At 43.1% G+C, this 22,121-nt stretch overlaps 1 protein-coding gene across 2 annotated transcripts in view; it reads right to left on the bottom strand.

The window, feature by feature from the left end:
- Positions 1-22,121, bottom strand: part of LOC122924139 (cytochrome P450 2F2-like) — a 64,734-nt gene that overhangs the window by 17,150 nt on the left and 25,463 nt on the right. For both annotated transcript variants that reach the window (XM_044275069.1, XM_044275070.1), the window contains exons 3-4: positions 16,775-16,952; positions 3,399-3,561 (exon numbers count right to left, since the gene is read on the bottom strand). In XM_044275069.1, coding sequence (XP_044131004.1) covers positions 3,399-3,561; positions 16,775-16,951 — 340 coding nt within the window. In that variant the 5' untranslated portion in view covers position 16,952. The remainder of the gene's footprint in view (positions 1-3,398; positions 3,562-16,774; positions 16,953-22,121) is intronic.

The following is a 22,121-nucleotide window of genomic DNA, read 5'->3' on the forward strand; positions in this document are numbered from 1 at the left end:
GGGACTAAAAGCAAAATTGTAATTATTCCGTAGGAGACCATTAGAAGGGCAGTGGGCTCTATCATGGCTTGAGGAACTGCCACTTTAATGAACACTAGCCCAAGGATGTCTCCGCTTGGCCTTGGGATGGACATCGGGATCTCTGGTGGTGATGGCGGGCTGCCACGCGATTTTGGTTCCGGCGAACCCAGCGGCATACTGATATTGAGCCAGGGCAGAGGGTGGCGTATACTTCACAGTAGGCCAAGAAGGTGTAGGTGGCAGTTCTTTCGCTTCCTCCTCAGACTCTAAATCCTCAGGGTCTTCTCAGGATTCCGGGGTAGGCATGGGCCGCGTAATCCTGGTAGCATATGGTCCGTGTGTGCCATCTGTTGGCATAAATATCACCACCTCATCAACATACAAACTATGGAGGTAGCTCGGCATATCTCGAAGCTTCACCGACCTCCTGTTGTCATAATAGTCTCGGCCAGTCTCGAGGTCCCGAATGAAGCCGAACTCCCTCTCCTTACAGAAAAAAAGCACCACTCTGCATCTCCGGAACAACTTCAGCAGGGTTTCCAAGGGACAACTCATAATTTTCCTCATGAGGTCCTCGTTATATTTTTTACACTGGTGGGTACTTGTTAAGCGGGCTGCTTTGATTTCTGCTGCTAATTTCGGGCGGTCACAAATCGTTGCCGCTTTTGGTGGCTCCACTGGATTTAGGACCTCTCGGCTGTGTTAGTGGTATTAAGTTGCGCTATGGGTGTCCGACCCGGGGTGCTGAGTGGCCGAAGTAGGGGGTCCACTCCCCTCCAGTGCCGTTCCCAGAGTTCCTGGATGCGGGCATCTAACTCTGCCGCGTCCCTGGTCACAGAAGGTGACGACTCACCCTCTGCGGATTTCTATTACTCTGCTACACCTGCTAGTAAATTATTTGCAATGTAGAAATATCATTTCTACCAAAAACAGTGATTGATCAGGTTAGTGATGTCTGACTGCTATTATTTTGAACACAAGTTTACATGCTCTCCTCTCCCTCACTAATCCCTCAACTGACTTCCTATGACTGACTTGTTCTATATATGTGATGTAATAGCACCACCTAGTGGTGACTGGGTGTAATGCAGCTACCAGCCTGCTGTAGGGAATTTGCAGCTATTACAGAGTAAATAGAGATTATAATGACATACACAAAAATTTGAAGTGTCCATCTTTTAGCACATAGTGGGACACTGCACCGTCTCTGTACAGCATTCAAATTTATGGGCTCTGCAGAGGTGAAATTTAGTGAAGTCTCACTAGATTTTGGTGAAGAACTTCGGCATTTGATTTTATAACTTGAAAAGCATTTTAAAACTGCAATCTGAAGTCGGCTTCGGAACTGAGGTACTGAAACTGACTTTGGATTGCAATTTTAAAATGCTTTTCAAGTTATAAAATCAAATACCAAAATACTTAATGAATTTCACCTCGGCGGAGCCCATACATTTCAATGCTGTACTAAGGGTAATAATACAGTCCTGATCAAAAGTTTAAGACCACTTAAAAAATGGCAAAAAATCATATTTTACATTGTTGGATCTTAACAAGGTTCCAAGTAGAGCTTCAACATGCAACAAGAAGAAATGAGAGTGAGACCAAACATTTTCCGAGCATTCAATTAATTGAAAATAACGATTAAACTGAAACAGGCTGTTTTTCAGCTGATCGAAATTTTAGGACCACATGCCTTTAAAAGGCCAAATCTGTGCAAAGATGTGGATTCATTGTCATTTTTTGTCAGGTAGTCACACGTTGTGATGGCAAAGGCAAAAAAACTCTCCCTTTGCCCGTGGTCTGGTTGTTGAACTGCATAAGCAGGGTCTCTCACAGCGCTCCATCGCTGCTGAGGTGGGATGCAGTAAGACAGTCATTTGGAATTTCTTAAATGATCCTGAGGGTTATGGAACAAAAAAGTCAAGTAGAAGACCCCAAAAAATTTCAGCAGCACTGGGCCGGAGGATCCAATTGGCTGTCCGTCAAGACACTAGACGATCCTCGACCCAAATTAAGGCCCTTACTGGTGCTAACGGCAGCCCCATAACCATCAGATGGCATCTGAGACTGAAGGGCTTCAAAAACAAAAAACGTCTTCAAAGACCTCGTCTCCTTGAATGCCACAGAACTACTCGTTCGGACTTTGCAAGAGAGCACCAAACATGGGACATTCATAGGTGGAAGAAAGTTTTATTCTCTGATGAGAATTATTTTTACCTTGATGGTCCTGATGGTTTCCAACGTTACTGGCATGACAAGCAGATCCCACCTGAGATGTTTTCTATGCGCCACAGTGGATGGGGCGCTATAATGGTCTGAAGTGCTTTTTCCTTCAGTGGAACAATGGAGCTTCAGGAAGTGCAGGGGCATAAAACGGCCGCTGACTATGTCCAGATGTTGCAGAGAGCATTCCTCATGACTGAGGGCCCTCGTCTGTGTGGTAACGACTGGGGTTTTCAACAGGACAACGCTACAGTACACAATGCCCACAGGACAAGGGACTTCTTCCAGGAGAATAACATCACTCTTTTGGCCCATCCTGCGTGTTCCCCTGATCTAAATCCAATTGAGAACCTTTGGGGATGGATGGCAAGGGAAGTTTGCAAAAATGGACAACAGTTCCAGACAGTAGATGACCTTCTTGTGGCCATCTTCACCACTTGGCGAAATGTTCCCACTCACCTCATGGAAACGTTTGTATCAAGCATGCTGAAACAAATTTTTGAAGTGATAAACAATAACAGCGGAGCTACTCATTACTGAGTTCATGTTTGAAAGTTGGATTTCTGTTTTGTTTTTTTTTTGTTTTTTTCTGGAGGTGTGGTCCTAAACTTTTGATACCTGAAAAACAGCCTGTTTCAGTTTATTTGTTGTTTTCATTAAATTGAATGCTAAAAAATGTTTTGTCTCACTCCCATTTCTTCTTGTTGCATGTTGAAGCTCTACTTGGAACCTTGTTAAGATCCAGCCATGCTAAATATGATTTTTTACCATTTTTCAAGTGGTCTTAAACTTTTGATCAGGACTATATTACAGGTTATAGCTACAAGAGATGGGCTATTGATCCAGGGAGTTATTCTGATTGGAGTCGGGAAGGATTTTTTTTCCCCTAAAGTGAGGAAAATTGACTTCTACCTACATAATTTTTTTGGCCTTTCTCTGGATCAACTTGCAGGAAAACAGGATGAACTGGATGGACAGATGTCATTTTTCAGCCTTATAAACTATGTTACTATGTATTGACTAGGACCATCACTTTCCCAATTTCCTCTTGAATCTCGATAAGAAAGGAAGTGGCAAAATAAACATCCACTGAGATGAAATAAAGAGCCAATAACTAAAACAGCGGGAACAGGCCTACCCGATGCAATACTCACCATCTCCTTTGGTAAAGTCAAAGAATGAAGGATAATAGGCTCGTCCACTGAACTCATCTGCTTTGTCAATTAAAGTATCTTTGATAGCATCATAACTACATAGCACAATAACCGGCTGGCTCCCTTCATACACAGTAAAGAAGTCGCCATATGTTTTCGACAACTAGGAGAAAGAAGAATTAATTTTACATGACTTACTATTATCTGATTGTCCCCTGACATATTATATGAAGTGTACTATAACTGCCCTTGGTATACAAGTAGTTCTATAGCCATGCACATATAACTGTAAGCTGTGTACTGGGGTGGGCTCCCCAAAATACAGCAAAGTCACAAATGAGGAAAGCAACCCCAACACCCGCTTTTGCCATAACAGTATTCTACTTAAACTTGGCAATGAGCATGACCACAAATGCTGGGAACACACAATAAATTTACATAGTCCAGGCCCGAAGGCTGAGACCCTTGTGCTGCACGGTGCAGCGCCCTCCAATAGATGCCAGAGGAAAGTGTGGTAATTTACCTACTAGCGGGCACAATTAAACAGCCACGTCTTACCTGTTATTACCCTAAAAGATCAAGAACAACTGTTTGAGTGTGTGATACAGGCTAGCCTGCGGTGCAGCACAATAGCTTACAAACTTAAAATGCTGTACAGTATTCCCCCTCCCATAACTGGTCTTGTAGCACGTGCCAGAGTATTCCTTCCCAGCCTAGCTTGAGTTTGTGGGGAAGTTTATCAGCTCTCCAGTATAAAATGTCACTTTAAATTGTGGAGTCCTTGCAATGAACAGCCAGCAACACTTGTGGCCTGACACAAACAGAAAGCCTATCTAACCACAGGATTTGTGTCAGTGGTGAGGTGCGTGCCTGCTCTGCATCCACTGGTGACTGTGAACCGAACAAAAGCTTCTCCAACAAGCATGCAGTACCACAGTGTATGTTGCTTTGCTCCTCAGTTCATATCAGCATTCCAGGAAGCAATCCTCGTTCTTCTGGACAGGATCAGGGTCTTGGACACACTTAGCTTCACTTAGCTGCAGCTCTGGTCACTGAGGGATGCTCCCACACCTGGATGTAGACGGATCCTCTGCTCACACAGTTCCTCAGTCTCATCTTCCTCTAAGATGGCTGCTCCCTTTCTTCTGCAGGCTTTGTAACGCCACCTCTCATGAATATGGAAAATATGCAGTCTGATAGCTGTGTTTAGGAAATAGCGGCGTCTTGTGGCCAAACAGCAGAATGTCAGTCCAGATCATTTAACTTGATTAACACAGTGCTCAGACAATGAGAGCTGTTTCCCCATCTCACATGCCACCCCACTAGAGGTTGTAATCCTCGGCAACCCTCCTCATACAAACTCATCCTGGGCATAGCGCTGTGGAGGCACACCAGCATTGGGCCTGGTTGATCTTCGCAGAGTTATAGGCTCAGAAGCACTGAGGATGTCAGGAACATCTAATGGGGGAGGAGCTGCTAACTGTTCAACACTTTCCCTGGGTGGCAAGCTTGCCATGGCTGGAGCCGCTGTGGGTACCGGGGCAGGGACAACCCACCATTCCCAACCCACCATTCCTCCTCCTCCTCTAAGGGGATTTCCTCTGTACTCTGAGCAAGAGGAGGCATCTCTTCCACGCGCACGGGCTCATCAAAATTACTATGCCTCAACATGTTACAGTGCAAGTTTCGTGAGGGCTCCCTAGTCCCTATTGGCTCTAACTCATAGACAGGGATGGCAGGGTATACCCTCCTCTTCACCGTGTATGGGACCGCCTCCCACCATCCACCCATCTTCCCAGACGGCCGCTTGGCTTTGACCATCACTCGATCACCCAGGGCATACCCATCGCTCTGCATCGGTCTTGCATTAGGGTGTCCCAGGCGTTACAGCTTGTCCCAGGCGCTCTCCTACAACCATGTGGATCACTCTTAGCTGGCGGCAGAGCTCTTGCACCCATGTGGTGGTATTTTTCAGTGGTGGCTCCATCGGATCGGGCATATCGAGATCTTATCTCCCGTCCTGCTCTCCCAAACATGAGCATATGTGGGGAGTATCCGGTGGTACTGTGTACCCTGTTGTTATAGGCCCACATCAGTTCAGGTAGGTACTTTTGGCTGTCCTCCAGAGTCCACAGCATCTGGCAAGGTGTGGTTGAATTTGCTTGCCTTGTTTCCCTGGGGGTGATACGGGGTGGTGCGGGAATGTTCGATCCCATACAGTTGGTACAGCTCATTCATTAGAGTACCCTGAAAACATGCCCCCTGGTCTGAATGTATCCTGCGTGGACACCCGAACACCTGTATAAAGTTTTTGCAGACAGATTCAGCAGCCAACTTTGCTGTCTGGCCTTTGTGAAATGATCTGTTATGACTAGAAAGTACAAGTGTCCCGAGGTAGAGTACCCAATCTGTACATAATCACTCATAAGGAGCTCTAGGGGTGCAGAGATCTGGATGGCCTGGACAGGAGCCCGCTGTTCAGTACTCTTACTCAGCCCGCAGGGCCAACACCTAAGACATGTCTCGGCCACCATGTCCGCCAAATCTGGACAGTATACCAGCCGTTGGAGCCACTTGAATGTTTTGTCGCTCTTCAATTGGGCACTTCTCCCATGGGCTTCCTGGGCGGCCTCCGGTCCCAATGACATGGGGATGACAATCTGTTGTCGGTACTGCAGCTCTGATTGCAAGTATATGGTCTGACACAGGAGTCCCTGGGTAACAGTCAGCTTGTTACACTGTCTCAACAACTTCTGGCCCTCTGGATTTAGATGGGCCCACTCTTCTGGCTGAGGCCAGATGTTGGTCCGGACCCATTCTTTCACTTTCCACAGGTCCGGGCAGTCATTCTGGACCCTCTCCCAATAAGCCAATGTCTTTCCCAGCACCATTGGCATTCCGGACGCCCCCCACTTGAATGTGCCAAGTCCTGGAACATGGGCAATCAACCAAGGTCAGGAGTTTCAGTGTCCTCTAGCTCCTCATCAGCACTCTGAGTCGACAACCCTACAGAGACTTGGGAGAGTGCATCGGCGTTGCTGTTCTCCCTCCCTGACTGGAACTTGATGCAGTATTGGTACTTAGAAAAGATATGTTAAAGAGCACGGAGCTTGGCATTCTCCAGATGTACTAACATGGTGTTGTCCATCATTACGGTCACCTCTGCATCTGTCAGGCACTCTGTGAACCTTTCGGTCATGGCCCACACCAGTGCCAGTAGTTCTAATTTAAAGGAGCTATAGTTGTCAGGGTTGCACTCTGACTCCTTCAGAGATCAGCTGCCATAGGCAATGACTCTCTCACGTCCATCCTGGACTTAGGATAACACGGCCCCTAGACCATGTAGACTTCCATCAGTGTACAGCAGGAATGGGGTGTCGAACCACGCATAAGCCAAAATCAAGGCACTGGTCAGCGCCTCCTTCACTGCTTCAAAGGCCTCTTGGTTCCGGGGTCCCCACTCGATAGGATGATTCTTGGGCCCCCCGCAGTGCCCCTTGATAACTTGTTTAACAAGCCCACCAAATGAGCAAATTTGGGTATAAACCTCCTGTAGTAGCCGGCCAGTCCCACGAATGCCCGCACCTCTCGTAGTGTTTGCAGCTGGGCCCACTTCTGGACGGCCTCCACCTTGCTGGGCTCCCCAGGATACAGCGAAGTCACAACGAGGAAAACAACCACAACACCCGCTTTTTCCAAAACAGTATTTTTCTTAAACATCGATTTACATACACCCAGCCCAAAGGCTGAGACCCTTGTGCTGCACCACGCGGCACTCTTCAACGGATGCCGGAGGATAGTGCAGTAATTTACCTACTGGCAGACACAATTAAACAGCCATGCCTTACCTGTTATTACCCTAAAAAAAATCAAGAACAACTGTTTGGGTGTGTGGTACGGGCTAGCCTGCAGTGCAGACAACAGCTTACAAACTTAAAGTGCTCTACAGTATTCTCCCCTCCCGCCCGAGTATTCCTTCTGAGCCAAAATGCCAGCCTGGCTTGAGTTTGTGGGGAAGTTTATCAGCTCTCCAGTGTGAAATGTCACTTTAAATTGTGGAGCAACACTGACACAAATAGAAATCCTATCTAACTAACTACAGGATTGGTCTCGGTCTCTAGGGTTCTAGTCGCCAACACTGTGATGAGGTGCATGCACGATCAGTCTTACCGACACAGTCTGCTCTGAATCCGCTGGCGACTGTGAACCGAACAAATGCCTCTCCAACAAGCATGCAGTACCGCAGTTTATGTTTGCTCCTCAGCTATCGTCAGTGTTCCTAGAAGTGCAATGGCCAGGATACGGGTTGTTAATGTTCTGTATTTGTCATGATGCCAATTGCAGCATGCGCAGGGTACTATCCCAGGGCCCTTCCAAGGTGTTATAAAGCACATCCCAGATTAGGAATGCCAGAGTGGTGTAATGGCCTATAATGTCTCTGTAGGGTTGTGGTAGTTATGTCACGGTGTCTCCTATCTGTGTACAGCTGGACTCCTGGCTCCTGGCTCACTTTCAATAAATTTGAGTTTAGTGATAGTAGGAGTGATAGAGGAATTTTGCAGAGTAAATGATGTCCAGACCTTTAGATGAAGTTCAAACATTGCTTTACTTGAAATAACTTGCATCTAAGAAGTATACAGCTTTGGTCTCTTGGTCCCAGCAGGTTTTGGCAAGGATTGGCAGGAATGAGTACTTCTGTTTTAAATGTGGGGGGGACAGACTAGCTGAGGAGGAAATAGCTTCTCCTAGGTCTCTGGACTTATCTCTTAGATGGATTCTCAGGGGATGTTTTCTTCCTGGAACACTGGAGTTTGTCTGTGGTTTTCTGCTTTGTTCTTCCAGCTGAGTTGAAGGTGCTCAGACTGGGTATATGGCCAAGTGTCAGCTGAGACTAGCCCTTGCTGTCTTCCCTATGCAGGGGAGCTCCTGGACACTATCACACAGCCTTCCCCAACAGGGGTGGCTGTCACACTGACTCCAACTTCCTTCTCCACCCATGCTCAGATATACTAAACCGTCTCTGCCAATGTGCTGCTGCCACCTATTGGTAACCAGGCAAGGTAAATTACATGAACAATTGAATTTAACATAGGTTTATATGCACATTTCTGGAGGACATGAGCAAAATCATATCTGATGACATTATAAAGGCTCTTAGGAGATAGTAGCTGGGTAGAGGCGTGTAGTAACACAATTCCGGGGTGTTACATTAGCAATACTCGTTCCTCTGGACAGGATCAGGGTTTTGGACACACTCAGCTTTACTTAACTGCAGTTCTGGTCACTGAGGGATGCTCCAACACCTGGATGTCGATGGATATTCTGCTCACACAGTTCCTCAGTCTCAGCTTCCTCTAAGATGGCTGCTTCCTTTCTCCTACAGGCTTTGTAACTCCACCTCTCATGAATATGGAAAATATGCAGTCTGTTAGCTGTGTTTAGGAAAACACAGCATCTTGTGGCCAAACAGCAGAATGTCAGTCCAGATCATTTAACTTGATTTGAGCTGTTTCCCCATCTCACATAACGATTGTGTGTTTCCTGGATAGTACATCAGTATCCATGACCTCCACTAATTAGCTGTTTTAGAATGCATAGGCGTTCCTGTGCGCGCTGCAGCCTTCTCCCTGCTCACTAAACAGAGCGCGTACATTGTATAGTGACTGTGTTTGGTATCTTGCTCAGCCCTGGTTACTTATATGGGACTGAGTGGCACTTTGGCCATGAATGTGAAGTCACACGGCCTAGAAAAAGCTAAGAGAGGGACGCGGCACTACTGCGAGCGACCCTGCGTTCTCAAGCAGCTGATCTGCAGGGGTTCTGGGTGTTAGAACCCCACCAATGACATACTCGTGACCTATCCAGAGGATAGGTCATCAGTATATAAGCCTGAGAAAACCCCTTTAATACAAGTCACTTTATAATGTATTGTTAATATCCATATTGTCTCCTTTGCTAGCTAGATTTATTTTTCCATCACATTATACACTTCTCATTTTAAGCGGTTACAGCCACCTTTACAGTGCAAAAACACCAGAGAGGCCGGTGCCTTTTCCTATAGTGTGCAAGCACGCGACCACCACTGTTTAATTGCAGGGTGGATGAAACCATGGAAACAAGTGTAACACCCCAGAGTGATGTTACCACTTCTGCACCCTGCTACTATCTCTATTGATCTAACCTGTATGTCACCTGTGCATTTTATTCCAGGTTCACCATAATGTGAATTTCTAATGATGTTTGCAGCTGTTTATTTCATGTTATGTGCCTGGTTCACCAGCAGGTGCCAGCAACTATGGCAGAGCTACAGTTAGGTAGAATGGAGCTTTCTATTCCATCCTAACCCCCTCCCCTCCTACTGGGTGAGTCCTACTTCCTGCAGAAAGGGTGGGGACTAGTTTTCCTTAGTCTAGCTTACCCCCTGCTAGGACACAGGTGTGGAGGGCACGTCTCTTCTGCACGTCCCCAACCAAGCCAACCAGAGCACCTTCAGCTCTGCTGGCCATGGAGGCCAAAGCTTAGAGCCTCAGGAGCCAGGAGGGAAGTTCCCTGGGCCAATCTAGAGACAGACCAAAGAAAGAAAGTGCAGCATCCAGAAGAAAGCAAAGTTATACAGTCAGCCTGTAAGTATAGCAGAGCGAGAAAGCAACAGATGTAGCAGAGACGAGTTTGCCTGCCAGTTTTAATGCTATAGCCTGCTGGGACCAAGACAAAGTTTGAAGATTATAGTGTCTGTGGTGGCTCACCTATTTTGATGTCTGGATTTAAGGTGCTATGTTAAAGCCTCACCGAAAAGCTTCAATCGTATATATTGGTAATTAATTTGTAAACATGCACTCTACTCATTCAGAGTCGCATTAGAAAACTGAATATTTTAATCAAATATAAATATAAAAAAATATAAAAAATATGGATCCAATTAAAAATATACTAATCATAAATAAATACCACAATCAGATCACTCCCATTAATTCAACAAAGTAATATCACTGCATACATGATTACATATAAAACTTGGATAAAACTCATAGAAAGCAAAACAAGATGAAATATATAAAGCAAAAAATAAAAAATAATGTAGCATAGGATAACAATTGATACTCTGATTGACGGTTAATTCTATTGTCCTATAATTCTATCTGAAGCACAAGTTCATATGTCACATGATTAATCCATTCTTATTGTCCAAAACTCAAAACAGTCCAAAAAAATTCATAAAAAGAAGTGTTTACTGTAAAAGAAAAAATGACATGCATATAATAAAGTCCCAATTTGGTCCAAAGATATGGTGTAAATAATGTGACTTAAAGGGAACCTGTCATTAACTTTTCGGTGACCTCCCTGAGGGCAGCATACAATAGTGACACAAATGCTGATTCCGGCGGTGTGTCACTCATGAGCTAAAAGTAAGTGGTTGCCGAGAACCAGCATCATAATCATTGCAGCCCAGGCCTGGAAAAGAGTCAAATCTACCTGAGAAGAGTCCTGGTTATTCATAATCTCCTGCTCTCCTGTCTATCTGCTGATGATTGGCCGTTATCTCCTAGACAGAAAGGGAGAGAACTAGGTATTAGACTGTCAGTCATCAGCAGGTGGGCAGGAGAGCAGGGATTCATGAATAACCAGGACTCTTCTCAGGTGGCCGGGACTCTTTTCCAGGCCCAGTCTGCAATGATTGTGATGTTGGTTCTCGGCAACCACTTACTTTTAACTTATAAATGACAGACGCTGAAATCATCTCACCTGTGTCTACTTTATTCTGCCGATAGTATGGGCAGCACAGCGTTGATGACAGGTTCCCTTTAATAAATGGTGATTAACAGTTCATCCTCAGTATTTCATAATCTGTGTATTTCATCAGTTACAGGTATATTGTTCATTTAGTGTCTGTTGGTTCTGTGATATATTATCAATAAAAAAGTGCCTCAAAATTAATATTGTGTCCCGAGTTTTTTTGTTTGGTACTTTCACTCTCTTTAGCTTCAGAGTAAGGGCTCATTCAGACGGCTGTATGCTGTCCGCAAAAATGCGGATCCATTTTTGTGCAGACAGTTCAGCATGTCCGCAAAAAAAACAGATTTTTTGCTGATCCATAGACTTCAATAGAGCGTGTCCTGTTGAATTTTTTTTGCTGAGCCGTGCAATGGAAGAAAAGGGCCTCAAAGAAGTGAATGGAACAGCATCTAATCCGCAAAAAAACTGATCCGCATTTTTTGCGTACAGCATACAGCCGTCTGAGTGAGCCCTTACAAAGATAAATATAAACATATTTAGAAGATATATTAAAAATATATAATAAAATGTATGAGAATAGAGATGTAGATATATATATATATATATATATATATATATATATAAAATAAAAATCACAGCAGTAGGAGATTTTCTTTGATTGCGATTTATTTTGCGCTGATTACATGCAACATTTACGTGTTTACACGTAAATGTCGCATGTAATCAGCACAAAATAAATCGCAATCAAAGAAAATCTCCTACTGCTGTGATTTTTATTGTATTACGACTGGGGTGGGAACCCTATACACAGCGGATACCCGGTGTGAACAAATTTGTTCTATATAGATATATATATACACTCACCTAAAGAATTATTAGGAACACCTGTTCTATTTCTCATTAATGCGATTATCTAGTCAACCAATCACATGGCAGTTGCTTCAATGCATGTAGGGTTGTGGTCCTGGTCAAGACAATCTCCTGAACTCCAAACTGAATGTCAGAATGGGAAAGAAAGGTGGGCTACAACAGCAGAAGACCCCACCGGGTACCACTCATCTCCACTACAAATGGGAAAAAGAGGCTACAATTTTCACGAGCTCACCAAAATTGGACTGTTGAAGACTGGAAAAATGTTGCCTGGTCTGATGAGTCTCGATTTCTGTTGAGACATTCAAATGGTAGAGTCCGAATTTGGTGTAAACAGAATGAGAACATGTATCCATCATGCCTTGTTACCACTGTGCAGGCCGGTGGTGGTGGTGTAATGGTGTGGGGGATGTTTTCTGGGCACACTTTAGGCCCCTTAGTGCCAATTGGCCATCGTTTAAATGCCACGGGCTACCTGAGCATTGTTTCTGACCATGTCCATCCCTTCATGACCACCATGTACCCATCCTCTGATGGCTACTTCCAGCAGGATAATGCACCATGTCACAAAGCTCGAATCATTTCAAATTGGTTTCTTGAACATGACAATGAGTTCACTGTACTAAAATGGCCTCACAGTCACCAGATCTCAACCCAATAGAGCATCTTTGGGATGTGGTGGAACGGGAGCTTCGTGCCCTGGATGTGCATCCCTCAAATCTCCATCAACTGCAAGATGCTATCCTATCAATATGGGCCAACATTTCTAAAGAATGCTATCAGCACCTTGTTGAATTAATGCCACGTAGAATTGAGGCAGTTCTGAAGGCAAAAGGGGTCCAACACCGTATTAGTACGGTGTTCCTAATAATTCTTTAGGTGAGTGTATATATATATATATATATATATATATATATATATAGTTGTTACATAATGAATTGCCTCCTATGACTTTTCCAATACATTAAAGAACGTCCCAATCCAATAGTGTATGTCTATTTATTAGAAGATCATTTGAGTATCACTAGAAAAGTTTCTCTTAAGTCATGATTTTCATATTTAATTGTTTAGACGTAATCACTTGCACAATAATTTTAGCATAAAAAAAATGAGCTTATGCGTTTTTGATGCATTTTTTGTGCGTTTTGTTTATAAACAATTCTTATGTTTGTCCTTAGTGTCATTTCATCGTTCCAGAGTATTTGTATGTAATTTAATATTTCCACTTCTTATTTCAAGTGTAAAAATAGATTAGAACCATTCCCACTCTCCACAGATACATAAAGGTGTTAATTGAAGAATGTTTTGCTTGTATGTATATCCTTATTTTTGTGCTTAATGTTATTTCATCATGTCAAAATATTTGTATATAACTTAGGCTACGTCTACACGACGACATTTGTCGCGCGACATTTTGTTGCACTAATGTCACACGACAATTTTTATAATGGCAGTCTATGGTGTCCTACTAAAACATGCAACATACTGCGACTGCAGCGCAACAGTCGCAGAAAATCTATTCGAGATGGATTTTTCTGCAATTGTTGAGTCGCAGTCGCAGCATGTTGCATGTTGCAGTGCGACAACATAGACTGCCATTATAAAAATTGTCGCACGACATTGGTGCAACAAAATGTTGCTCTACAAATGTAGCAGTGTAGTTGTGCCCTATCGGTCGTCGTGTAGACCTAGCCTTAATGTTCCCACTTCTTGTTTCAAGTGTTGGATATAAAAGAGTTGCTCCCACTATCTACAGATGGATAGGGGTGGGGGCCTCCCATGGAGGAGAGATCGAGGTGTTGGTAACACAGCCTGACCTCGATTTCTTGTCCATGAAGGGCGCCCACCCCGGATCTACAGAAACCCGAACAGCTCCATCTCTGCATTGAGTCCGTTGGGTAACAATGTATTGAATTCAAAGATTCTTCTCGATTCCCACCATGTGTGATTTCCTCCCTTCCATTGTTTCTTGACTTTTTCTAGAGCTGCAAAAATAAGTGTCGATGGATCTTTATTGTGTTGTTCTTTGAAGTGCTTTGACAAGGAGTGTTGTTCAAAGCCTTTTCTTATATTATTAATATGTTCCGCTATCCTTTTTTTAGAGTTCGTTAGGAAGATGGATAGAAACACCTTTTTTAATAAAAAGGAAGATAAAGAAAATAAAGGCAATACTTTACGGATAATACTTCCATTTAATAATCAATATTAAAAAATAGAGGTAATTATAAAGAAATATTGAATTTGTATAAAAAGATGAGGGGCACTCCGTATAAGGGAACGATATTGGATAATATTAATTTAATGTCATCAACATTATCATACATAAAACTATATTCATTGCACATAAAAATCCATAGAACTAAGATACATAAAAGATATATAAATTTTTTTTTTAAAAAACAGCAGCACTAAGTCCTGAGAGGCTAATGGTTACAGAGTTCATCAAGCGTCAGAAAATTCATCAAGCATCAAGCATTGGTCAGCCTGCAATCCATATACTCCAACCTGCAATTGGTCCCATATAGTGTAAAATTCCAATATATCCAGAAGACGGAATGAGATATCACACTGACCGATTTAGAATGTCCAGCTATAAGCAATAAATCTTTTATGTCCCGACAGAGAAGGTCTTCCGCTACAAAAGGTAAGTAGTAGCCGGATCTCTTACCTCTGTATCAGCTCCGCTCACATGGAGACTCGAGGTCGCAGCCGAGTGCAGCGACGTGGCGTCCCACGTGGTATAGAGTCAGACGTGACGTCTCACGTGACTCACCAGCTGAAGTTATCGTAGCTTCTTTCTTCAGCGCTTCACAAGCAGCGCCTCTATAGCGGACTGTCTATGCAGCACAAATCCCGACCGATGTGATCACTTGTCAGTCACTCGTAGTATCCGGGAAAAAAGGAGGCTCACTGTCCCACAGTGAGCCTCCTTTTTTCCCGGATACTACGAGTGACTGACAAGTGATCACATCGGTCGGGATTTGTGCTGCATAGACAGTCCGCTATAGAGGCGCTGCTTGTGAAGCGCTGAAGAAAGAAGCTACGATAACTTCAGCTGGTGAGTCACGTGAGACGTCACGTCTGACTCTATACCACGTGGGACGCCACGTCGCTGCACTCGGCTGCGACCTCGAGTCTCCATGTGAGCGGAGCTGATACAGAGGTAAGAGATCCGGCTACTACTTACCTTTTGTAGCGGAAGACCTTCTCTGTCGGGACATAAAAGATTTATTGCTTATAGCTGGACATTCTAAATCGGTCAGTGTGATATCTCATTCCGTCTTCTGGATATATTGGAATTTTACACTATATGGGACCAATTGCAGGTTGGAGTATATGGATTGCAGGCTGACCAATGCTTGATGCTTGATGAATTTTCTGACGCTTGATGAACTCTGTAACCATTAGCCTCTCAGGACTTAGTGCTGCTGTTTTTTAAAAAAAAATTTTATATATCTTTTATGTATCTTAGTTCTATGGATTTTTATGTGCAATGAATATAGTTTTATGTATGATAATGTTGATGACATTAAATTAATATTATCCAATATCGTTCCCTTATACGGAGTGCCCCTCATCTTTTTATACAAATTCTTTATCCTTTGTGCGGTCTGGGTGGACCGAGGGGTGAGCACCCTATCCACACAGCACACAGGGTGAGCCGCTGGTTTATAGCATAAAGAAATATTGGCCTTATGTTCTAGAGGATCCTAGCCTCTATGGATCCTAGCACGCTGGGTGAAAAATAAACACGGATCTGATTTGAGAAGTTGGAGTGCCGTGTTTTTTTCCTGTATTTCTGCTTACGTATTATGAAATACTGAGGATGAGCTGTTAATCACAATTTATTAAGTCACGCTATTTACACCATATCTTTGGACCAAATTGGGACTTTATTATATGCACGTCAATTTTTTCTTTTAAACACTTATATTTATGATTTTTTTTGACTGTTTTGAGTTTTGGTCAATAAGAATGGATTAATCATGTGACATATGAACTAGTGCTTCAGATAGAATCATGGGACAATAGAAATAACCGTCAATCAGAGTATCAATTGTTATCCGATGCTACATTATTTTTTATTTTTTGCTATATTTTTTGCTTTATATATTTCATCTTCTTTTGCTTTATATGAGTTTTATCCAAGTTTTATATGTAATCATGTATGCTGTGATACTACCTTGTTGAATTAATGGGAGTCATCAGATTTTTTATTGCATTCATATTTTTTATATTTATATTTGATTAAAATATTCCGTTTTCTAATGCGACTGAATGAGTAGAGTGCATGCTTACAAATTAATTACCAAAGTTTGAAAATTGTTTTTGATGAACATTTATTCAAGTAAAGCTGCTATTCAACTACATACAAGGTCTGGACTCATTCTTTTTTTTTCAAATTCCTCCATTATTCCCCCCTATTTATTGCTTCGGAGCCAAAGCCTCAGATCCAGCAGTATCCAGGTAGGAGCACCGTGACACACAATAAGAGACATTATAGGCCGCGCTATACCGCTGGACATTCCTATACCTGGGTCACATTACATAGAGGGCCCTAGGGGGAGGCGCCCATTGCACAAGCAGCATATAATGTGATGGAAAAATTAATCAAGGTGGCAGTATGGACACTCACTATACATTAGTAAGTGCCTGGTATTAGCTTTGTCTACATAATAGTAGTGAGACAACCCCACTTCGGCTTTCAACATTACACAAGTGATGCCTTTATTTCTAGTTATCCACACACATGCTATATTTGCTATACTCACATTCCTAATGGACTTCACAATATTGGTGAAACTAATCTTATGAAGAGTACCGATGATGGGAAGAGGCATTGGTCCAGGAGGCAGGTTTGACCTCTCCAATAATATCTTTATATACTTAGCCAACACGCTGGCTATGATAAATGTCAAGAGGACTGTAGTGACCGAGTATAAATCCATCCTGTGAACAGAAATTCATATGCAGAATTAGTAAAGAGGTTCCCCATTATCTCCACAACACCCAGGTACAATAATATTATATAGAAGGGCCACCTTAATAGAAGGCTAGCAGTAGTTTCAACTGGCTCCAATGGCAGCTACAGGGAATTGTATTCAAACGTAGCTGCCCTCAGGAGTCTACATAGAGATAAGGGTCTTCCTTCTTGTCCTGGTTAAAGCAAAAAACATCCCTAACCACCTGAGAAAGGAGGACCCCCATCTTTCTTTCTATAATGTTTGCAGGACCTGTAAATTGGGGTAGGTTGCCATGTAAGGAGTATACGTTAAATTATGGTAATTTCTCCCCTGCAAGATAATAGGTGTTTTGCATACTAATGTAATTACTGTTACTCTGCGGCCATCTAGTGGTGAAACTTTACAATTACTTTTACATATTGAAATGGCTTAGGCAGGGTGATAAATCTCCTTAAAAAAAGCTTCCTATATGGAGATTTACTGGCAATGCTCCACTGTAAACGAACAGGCAAAGAGGTATCTTCCAATCAAGAGAACCATCTCCCCAGCTCCAACCACTTACAAGTCTTGGGATTTGGCAAGGGAATATAGCCAAGCCATCCATCTATCCACAGAGAGCTGTTTCGAAGTGCTTGCCCCCATCAGTATAAAGTAGGATTCTTGCTGGCTCAGTGCGATGCCTTGGAAGTGGCTTTGGTAGGGTGCTGACTCTCCTTAACCGCCTCCGGACCACCTAACGCAGGATCGCGGTCCGGAGGCGGCAGCTCTGCGCTCAGCGACGCATATACGCGTCATCTCGCGCGAGCCGAGATTTTTTGTGAACGCACGCACACAGGCGCGCACGTTCACAGGATCGGAAGGTAAGCGAGTGGATCTCCAGCCTGCCAGCGGCGATCGTTCGCTGGCAGGCTGGAGATGCGATTTTTTTAACCCCTAACAGGTATATTAGACGCTGTTTTGATAACAGCGTCTAATATACCTGCTACCTGGTCCTCTGGTGGTCCCTTTTGTTTGGATCGACCACCAGAGGACACAGGCAGCTGTGTAAAGTAGCACCAAACACCACTACACTACACTACACCCCCCCTGTCACTTATTAACCCCTTATGAACCCCTGATCACCCCATATAGACTCCCTGATCACCCCCCTGTCATTGATCACCCCCCTGTCATTGATCACCCCCCTGTAAGGCTCCATTCAGACGTCCGTATGATTTTTACGGATCCACGGATACATGGATCGGATCCGCAAAACGCATACGGACGTCTGAATGGAGCCTTACAGGGGGGTTATCAATGACAGGGGGTGATCACGCATATAGATAGATAAATACAAATGCGTATTTTTTTTGACATTTATATTCCAGACTTCTTCTCACGCTTTAGGGCCCCTAAAATGCCAGGGCAGTATAAATACCCCACATGTGACCCCATTTCGGAAAGAAGACACCCCAAGGTATTCCACGAGGGGCATATTGAGTCCATGAAAGATTGAAATTTTTGTCCCAAGTTAGCGGAAAGGGAGACTTTGTGAGAAAATAAAAAGAAAATCAATTTCCGCTAACTCGTGCCAAAAAAAAAAAAATTTCAATGAACTCGCCAGGCCCCTCATTGAATACCTTGGGGTGTCTTCTTTCCAAAATGGGGTCACATGTGGGGTATTTATACTGCCCTGGCATTTTAGGGGCCCGAAAGCGTGAGAAGAAGTCTGGGATCCAAATGTCTAAAAATGCCCTCCTAAAAGGAATTTGGGCCGCTTTGTGCATCTAGGCTGCAAAAAAGTGTCACACATGTGGTATCGCCGTACTCAGGAGAAGTTGGGGAATGTGTTTTGGGGTGTCATTTTACATATACCCATGCTGGGTGAGATAAATATCTTGGTCAAATGCCAACTTTGTATAAAAAAATGGGAAAAGTTGTCTTTTGCCAAGATATTTCTCTCACCCAGCATGGGTATATGTAAAATGACACCCTAAAACACATTCCCCAACTTCTCCTGAGTACGGCGATACCAGATGTGTGACACTTTTTTGCAGCCTAGGTGGGCAAAGGGGCCCACATTCCAAAGAGCACCTTTCGGATTTCACCGGTCATTTTTTACAGATTTTGATTTCAAACTACTTCTCACGCTGTATAACTACCGCACAAGTGACCCCATTTTGGAAAGAAGACACCCAAGGTATTTTGTGATGGGCATAGTGAGTTCATGGAAGTTTTTATTTTTTGTCACAAGTTAGTGGAATATGAGAATTTGTAAGAAAAAAAAATCATCATTTTCCGCTAACTTGTGACAAAAAATAAAAAATTCTATGAACTCACTATGTCCATCAGTGAATACCTTAGGGTGTCTACTTTCCGAAATGGGGTCATTTGTGGGGTTTTTCCACTGTGTGGGCATTGTAGAACCTCAGGAAACATGACAGGTGCTTAGAAAGTCAGAGCTGCTTCAAAAAGCGGAAATTCACATTTTTGTACCATAGTTTGTAAACGCTATAACTTTTACCCAAACCATTTTTTTTTACCCAAACATTTTTTGTTATCAAAGACATGTAGAACAATACATTTAGCGAAAAATGTATATATGGATGTCGTTTTTTTTGCAAAATTTTACAACTGAAAGTGAAAAATGTCATTTTTTTGCAAAAAAATAGTTAAATTTCGATTAATAACAAAAAAAGTAAAAATGTCAGCAGCAATGAAATACCACCAAATGAAAGCTCTATTAGTGAGAAGAAAAGGAGGTAAAATTAATTTGGGTGGTAAGTTGCATGACCGAGCGATAAACGGTGAAAGTAGTGTAGTGCAGAAGTGTAAAAAGTGGCCTGGTCATTAAGGGGGTTTCAGCTAGCGGGGTTGAAGTGGTTAAAGAGGCCAGTCCTGTATAGAGACTTACTGGAAGTACTTCATGACATGGAGACTTATTGGCCATTTTCTAAGGTTAACTTTCTTGGGAGATATCTCTTTGCACATACTAAAAGAAGAAGAATCCTGGATGATGTCACTTCCTGGAAGTGGGCAGTCTGCAAAAGTGTGGCAGAGAGCAAAGTGGGCCGACAAAATAAGGGTGTGATTCCAATAACAATGACTGAGTTTTGTTTCAGGCTCGGAGAAGAGGAGCATTGTTCAATGGAGTGTAGATTGCCAAAACAATAGAGATAGAAAATGGTTTGTAGCAAGTTGCACACTTAAAAAGCATTGCTGCAGTAGAGACACCCTTTGCAAAGAGAACACCAGCGAGACACCCTAAGGGTTCATTCACAAGCCCGCAAATGGGTCCGCATTCGTTCCGCAATTTTGCGGAACTGGTGCGGACCCTTTCATTCTATATGGGGACAGGGTGGGGACAGAAAAGATGTGGACAGAACACAGTGTGCTGTCCGCATCTGCATTTCCGTGGTGCGGCCCTGAACTTCTGGGCCGAAGCTCAGCAAAAAATAGAATATGTCCTATTCTTGTCCGCAATTGCGGACAAGAATAGGCAGTTCTATGGGGGGTGCCGGCCCGGTGTATTCCGGATCCGCAATACACTAAGCACGTGTAAATCGACCCTAAAATTGAGTACTGTGTTACTGTGCATAAGGGACTATATATTGTGCACTAGCGGATAATAGAAACATAGAATGTGTCGGCAGATAAGAACCATTTGGCCCAATATACTGAATACTATGGATAGCCCCTGGCCCTATCTTATATGAAGGATGGCCTTATGCCTATCCCATGCATGCTTAAACTCCTCCACTGTATTTGCAGCTACCACTTCTGCAGGAAGGCTATTCCATGCGTCCACTACTCTCTCAGTAAAGTAATACGTCCTGATATTACTTTTAAACCTTTGCCCCTGTAATTTAAAACTATGTCCTCTTGTAGCAGTTTTTCTTCTTTTAAATATTCTCTCCTCTTTTACCTTGTTGATTCCCTTTATGTATTTAAAAGTATAGAAACATGAGGAGTGCTCTTATTGTGGATGAGATACGTTACCAAAATCTATAGGATACTGACATTGTTAAGCTACCAGTCTGCATGTGTTCCTCTTCTTACTACTTGTGTAAAGAGACTATACTAAGACGTCTGTACTGCAACTACTTACTGAAAAGGTTCTCCTGTAAAGTCTTCAGTTCTACTATACTCGGTTTGGCCTCTCCTTCTCTTAACCCGGTGTGGACAGTACAGGGTCTAAAACTACACCCTTCACATTCAGAACCCACCAACCTGGTCTGGGCATCCTCTATCCATAGGCCTCACAGTAGCTACATGGTCTACCACTTTGGTAGGTATGCCCATGACTGCCATGCTCTTTGTTATAAAGAGATGGTCACCATAAATATCCAAATATCTACAGCTGATAGATAGCAGATAGTACCTCCAGATTACCTGTTATGGATCCACTAGACCACAGCTGCTTTCGAGACCAGGGTTTCCACTGAATCATCTCATATTCTGCATCATAGGCTTCCTTTTTATCCAGAAATTATGCTTTTTTACTTTTATTTACATTTTAAACGTGACTACATACTAAGTGAATCGCAGAACATATGTGATTTGCAGTCTTAACTGAAGTCCAACCACTGGGATGTTTTTATTGTAACTTGTGGATTTTATGCAGTGAAAATGTTGCAGTTGATAGAGCTTGTGGGATGACTGAAATAGAGGATCTTCCAGGTGGTGAACATTCATGAGCATGTCCTCTATGACATAGTAGTCAATTGACCAGAAGATCACTATTAATATCTTCTTATTGGCTTGTGAATATACAAAGACCAGTTGGCCTCATGCTCTACACCAGGCATCCTCAAACTGCGGCCCTCCAGCTTTTGTAAAACTACAACTCCCGCAATGCCCTGCTGTAGGCTGATACCTATAGGCTGTTCGGGCATGCTGGGAGTTGTAGTTTTGCAACAGCTGGAGGGCCGCAGTTTGAGGATGCCTGCTCTACACCTTCACATGTTGATTGGCTAAAGTTTCTTTAACTAGATGATGGGATATCTTTTGCCAAAGATACGATTAAGGATGCAGGAAGCATCTAAAACACCAAAGCGCTTTTGTCTTGTGGTTGCTCAAGTGGATTTAAAAAAAAATCTTAAAGTGTCAATAATATTTTATCCTGAAGGCTGATCAAGTTTCATTTTCCATGTTGGATCCGTGCACCTCAGCATAA

This window comes from Bufo gargarizans, unplaced genomic scaffold, assembly GCF_014858855.1.
Source record: "Bufo gargarizans isolate SCDJY-AF-19 unplaced genomic scaffold, ASM1485885v1 original_scaffold_845_pilon, whole genome shotgun sequence".
In the NCBI taxonomy this organism is placed as follows: domain Eukaryota; kingdom Metazoa; phylum Chordata; class Amphibia; order Anura; family Bufonidae; genus Bufo; species Bufo gargarizans.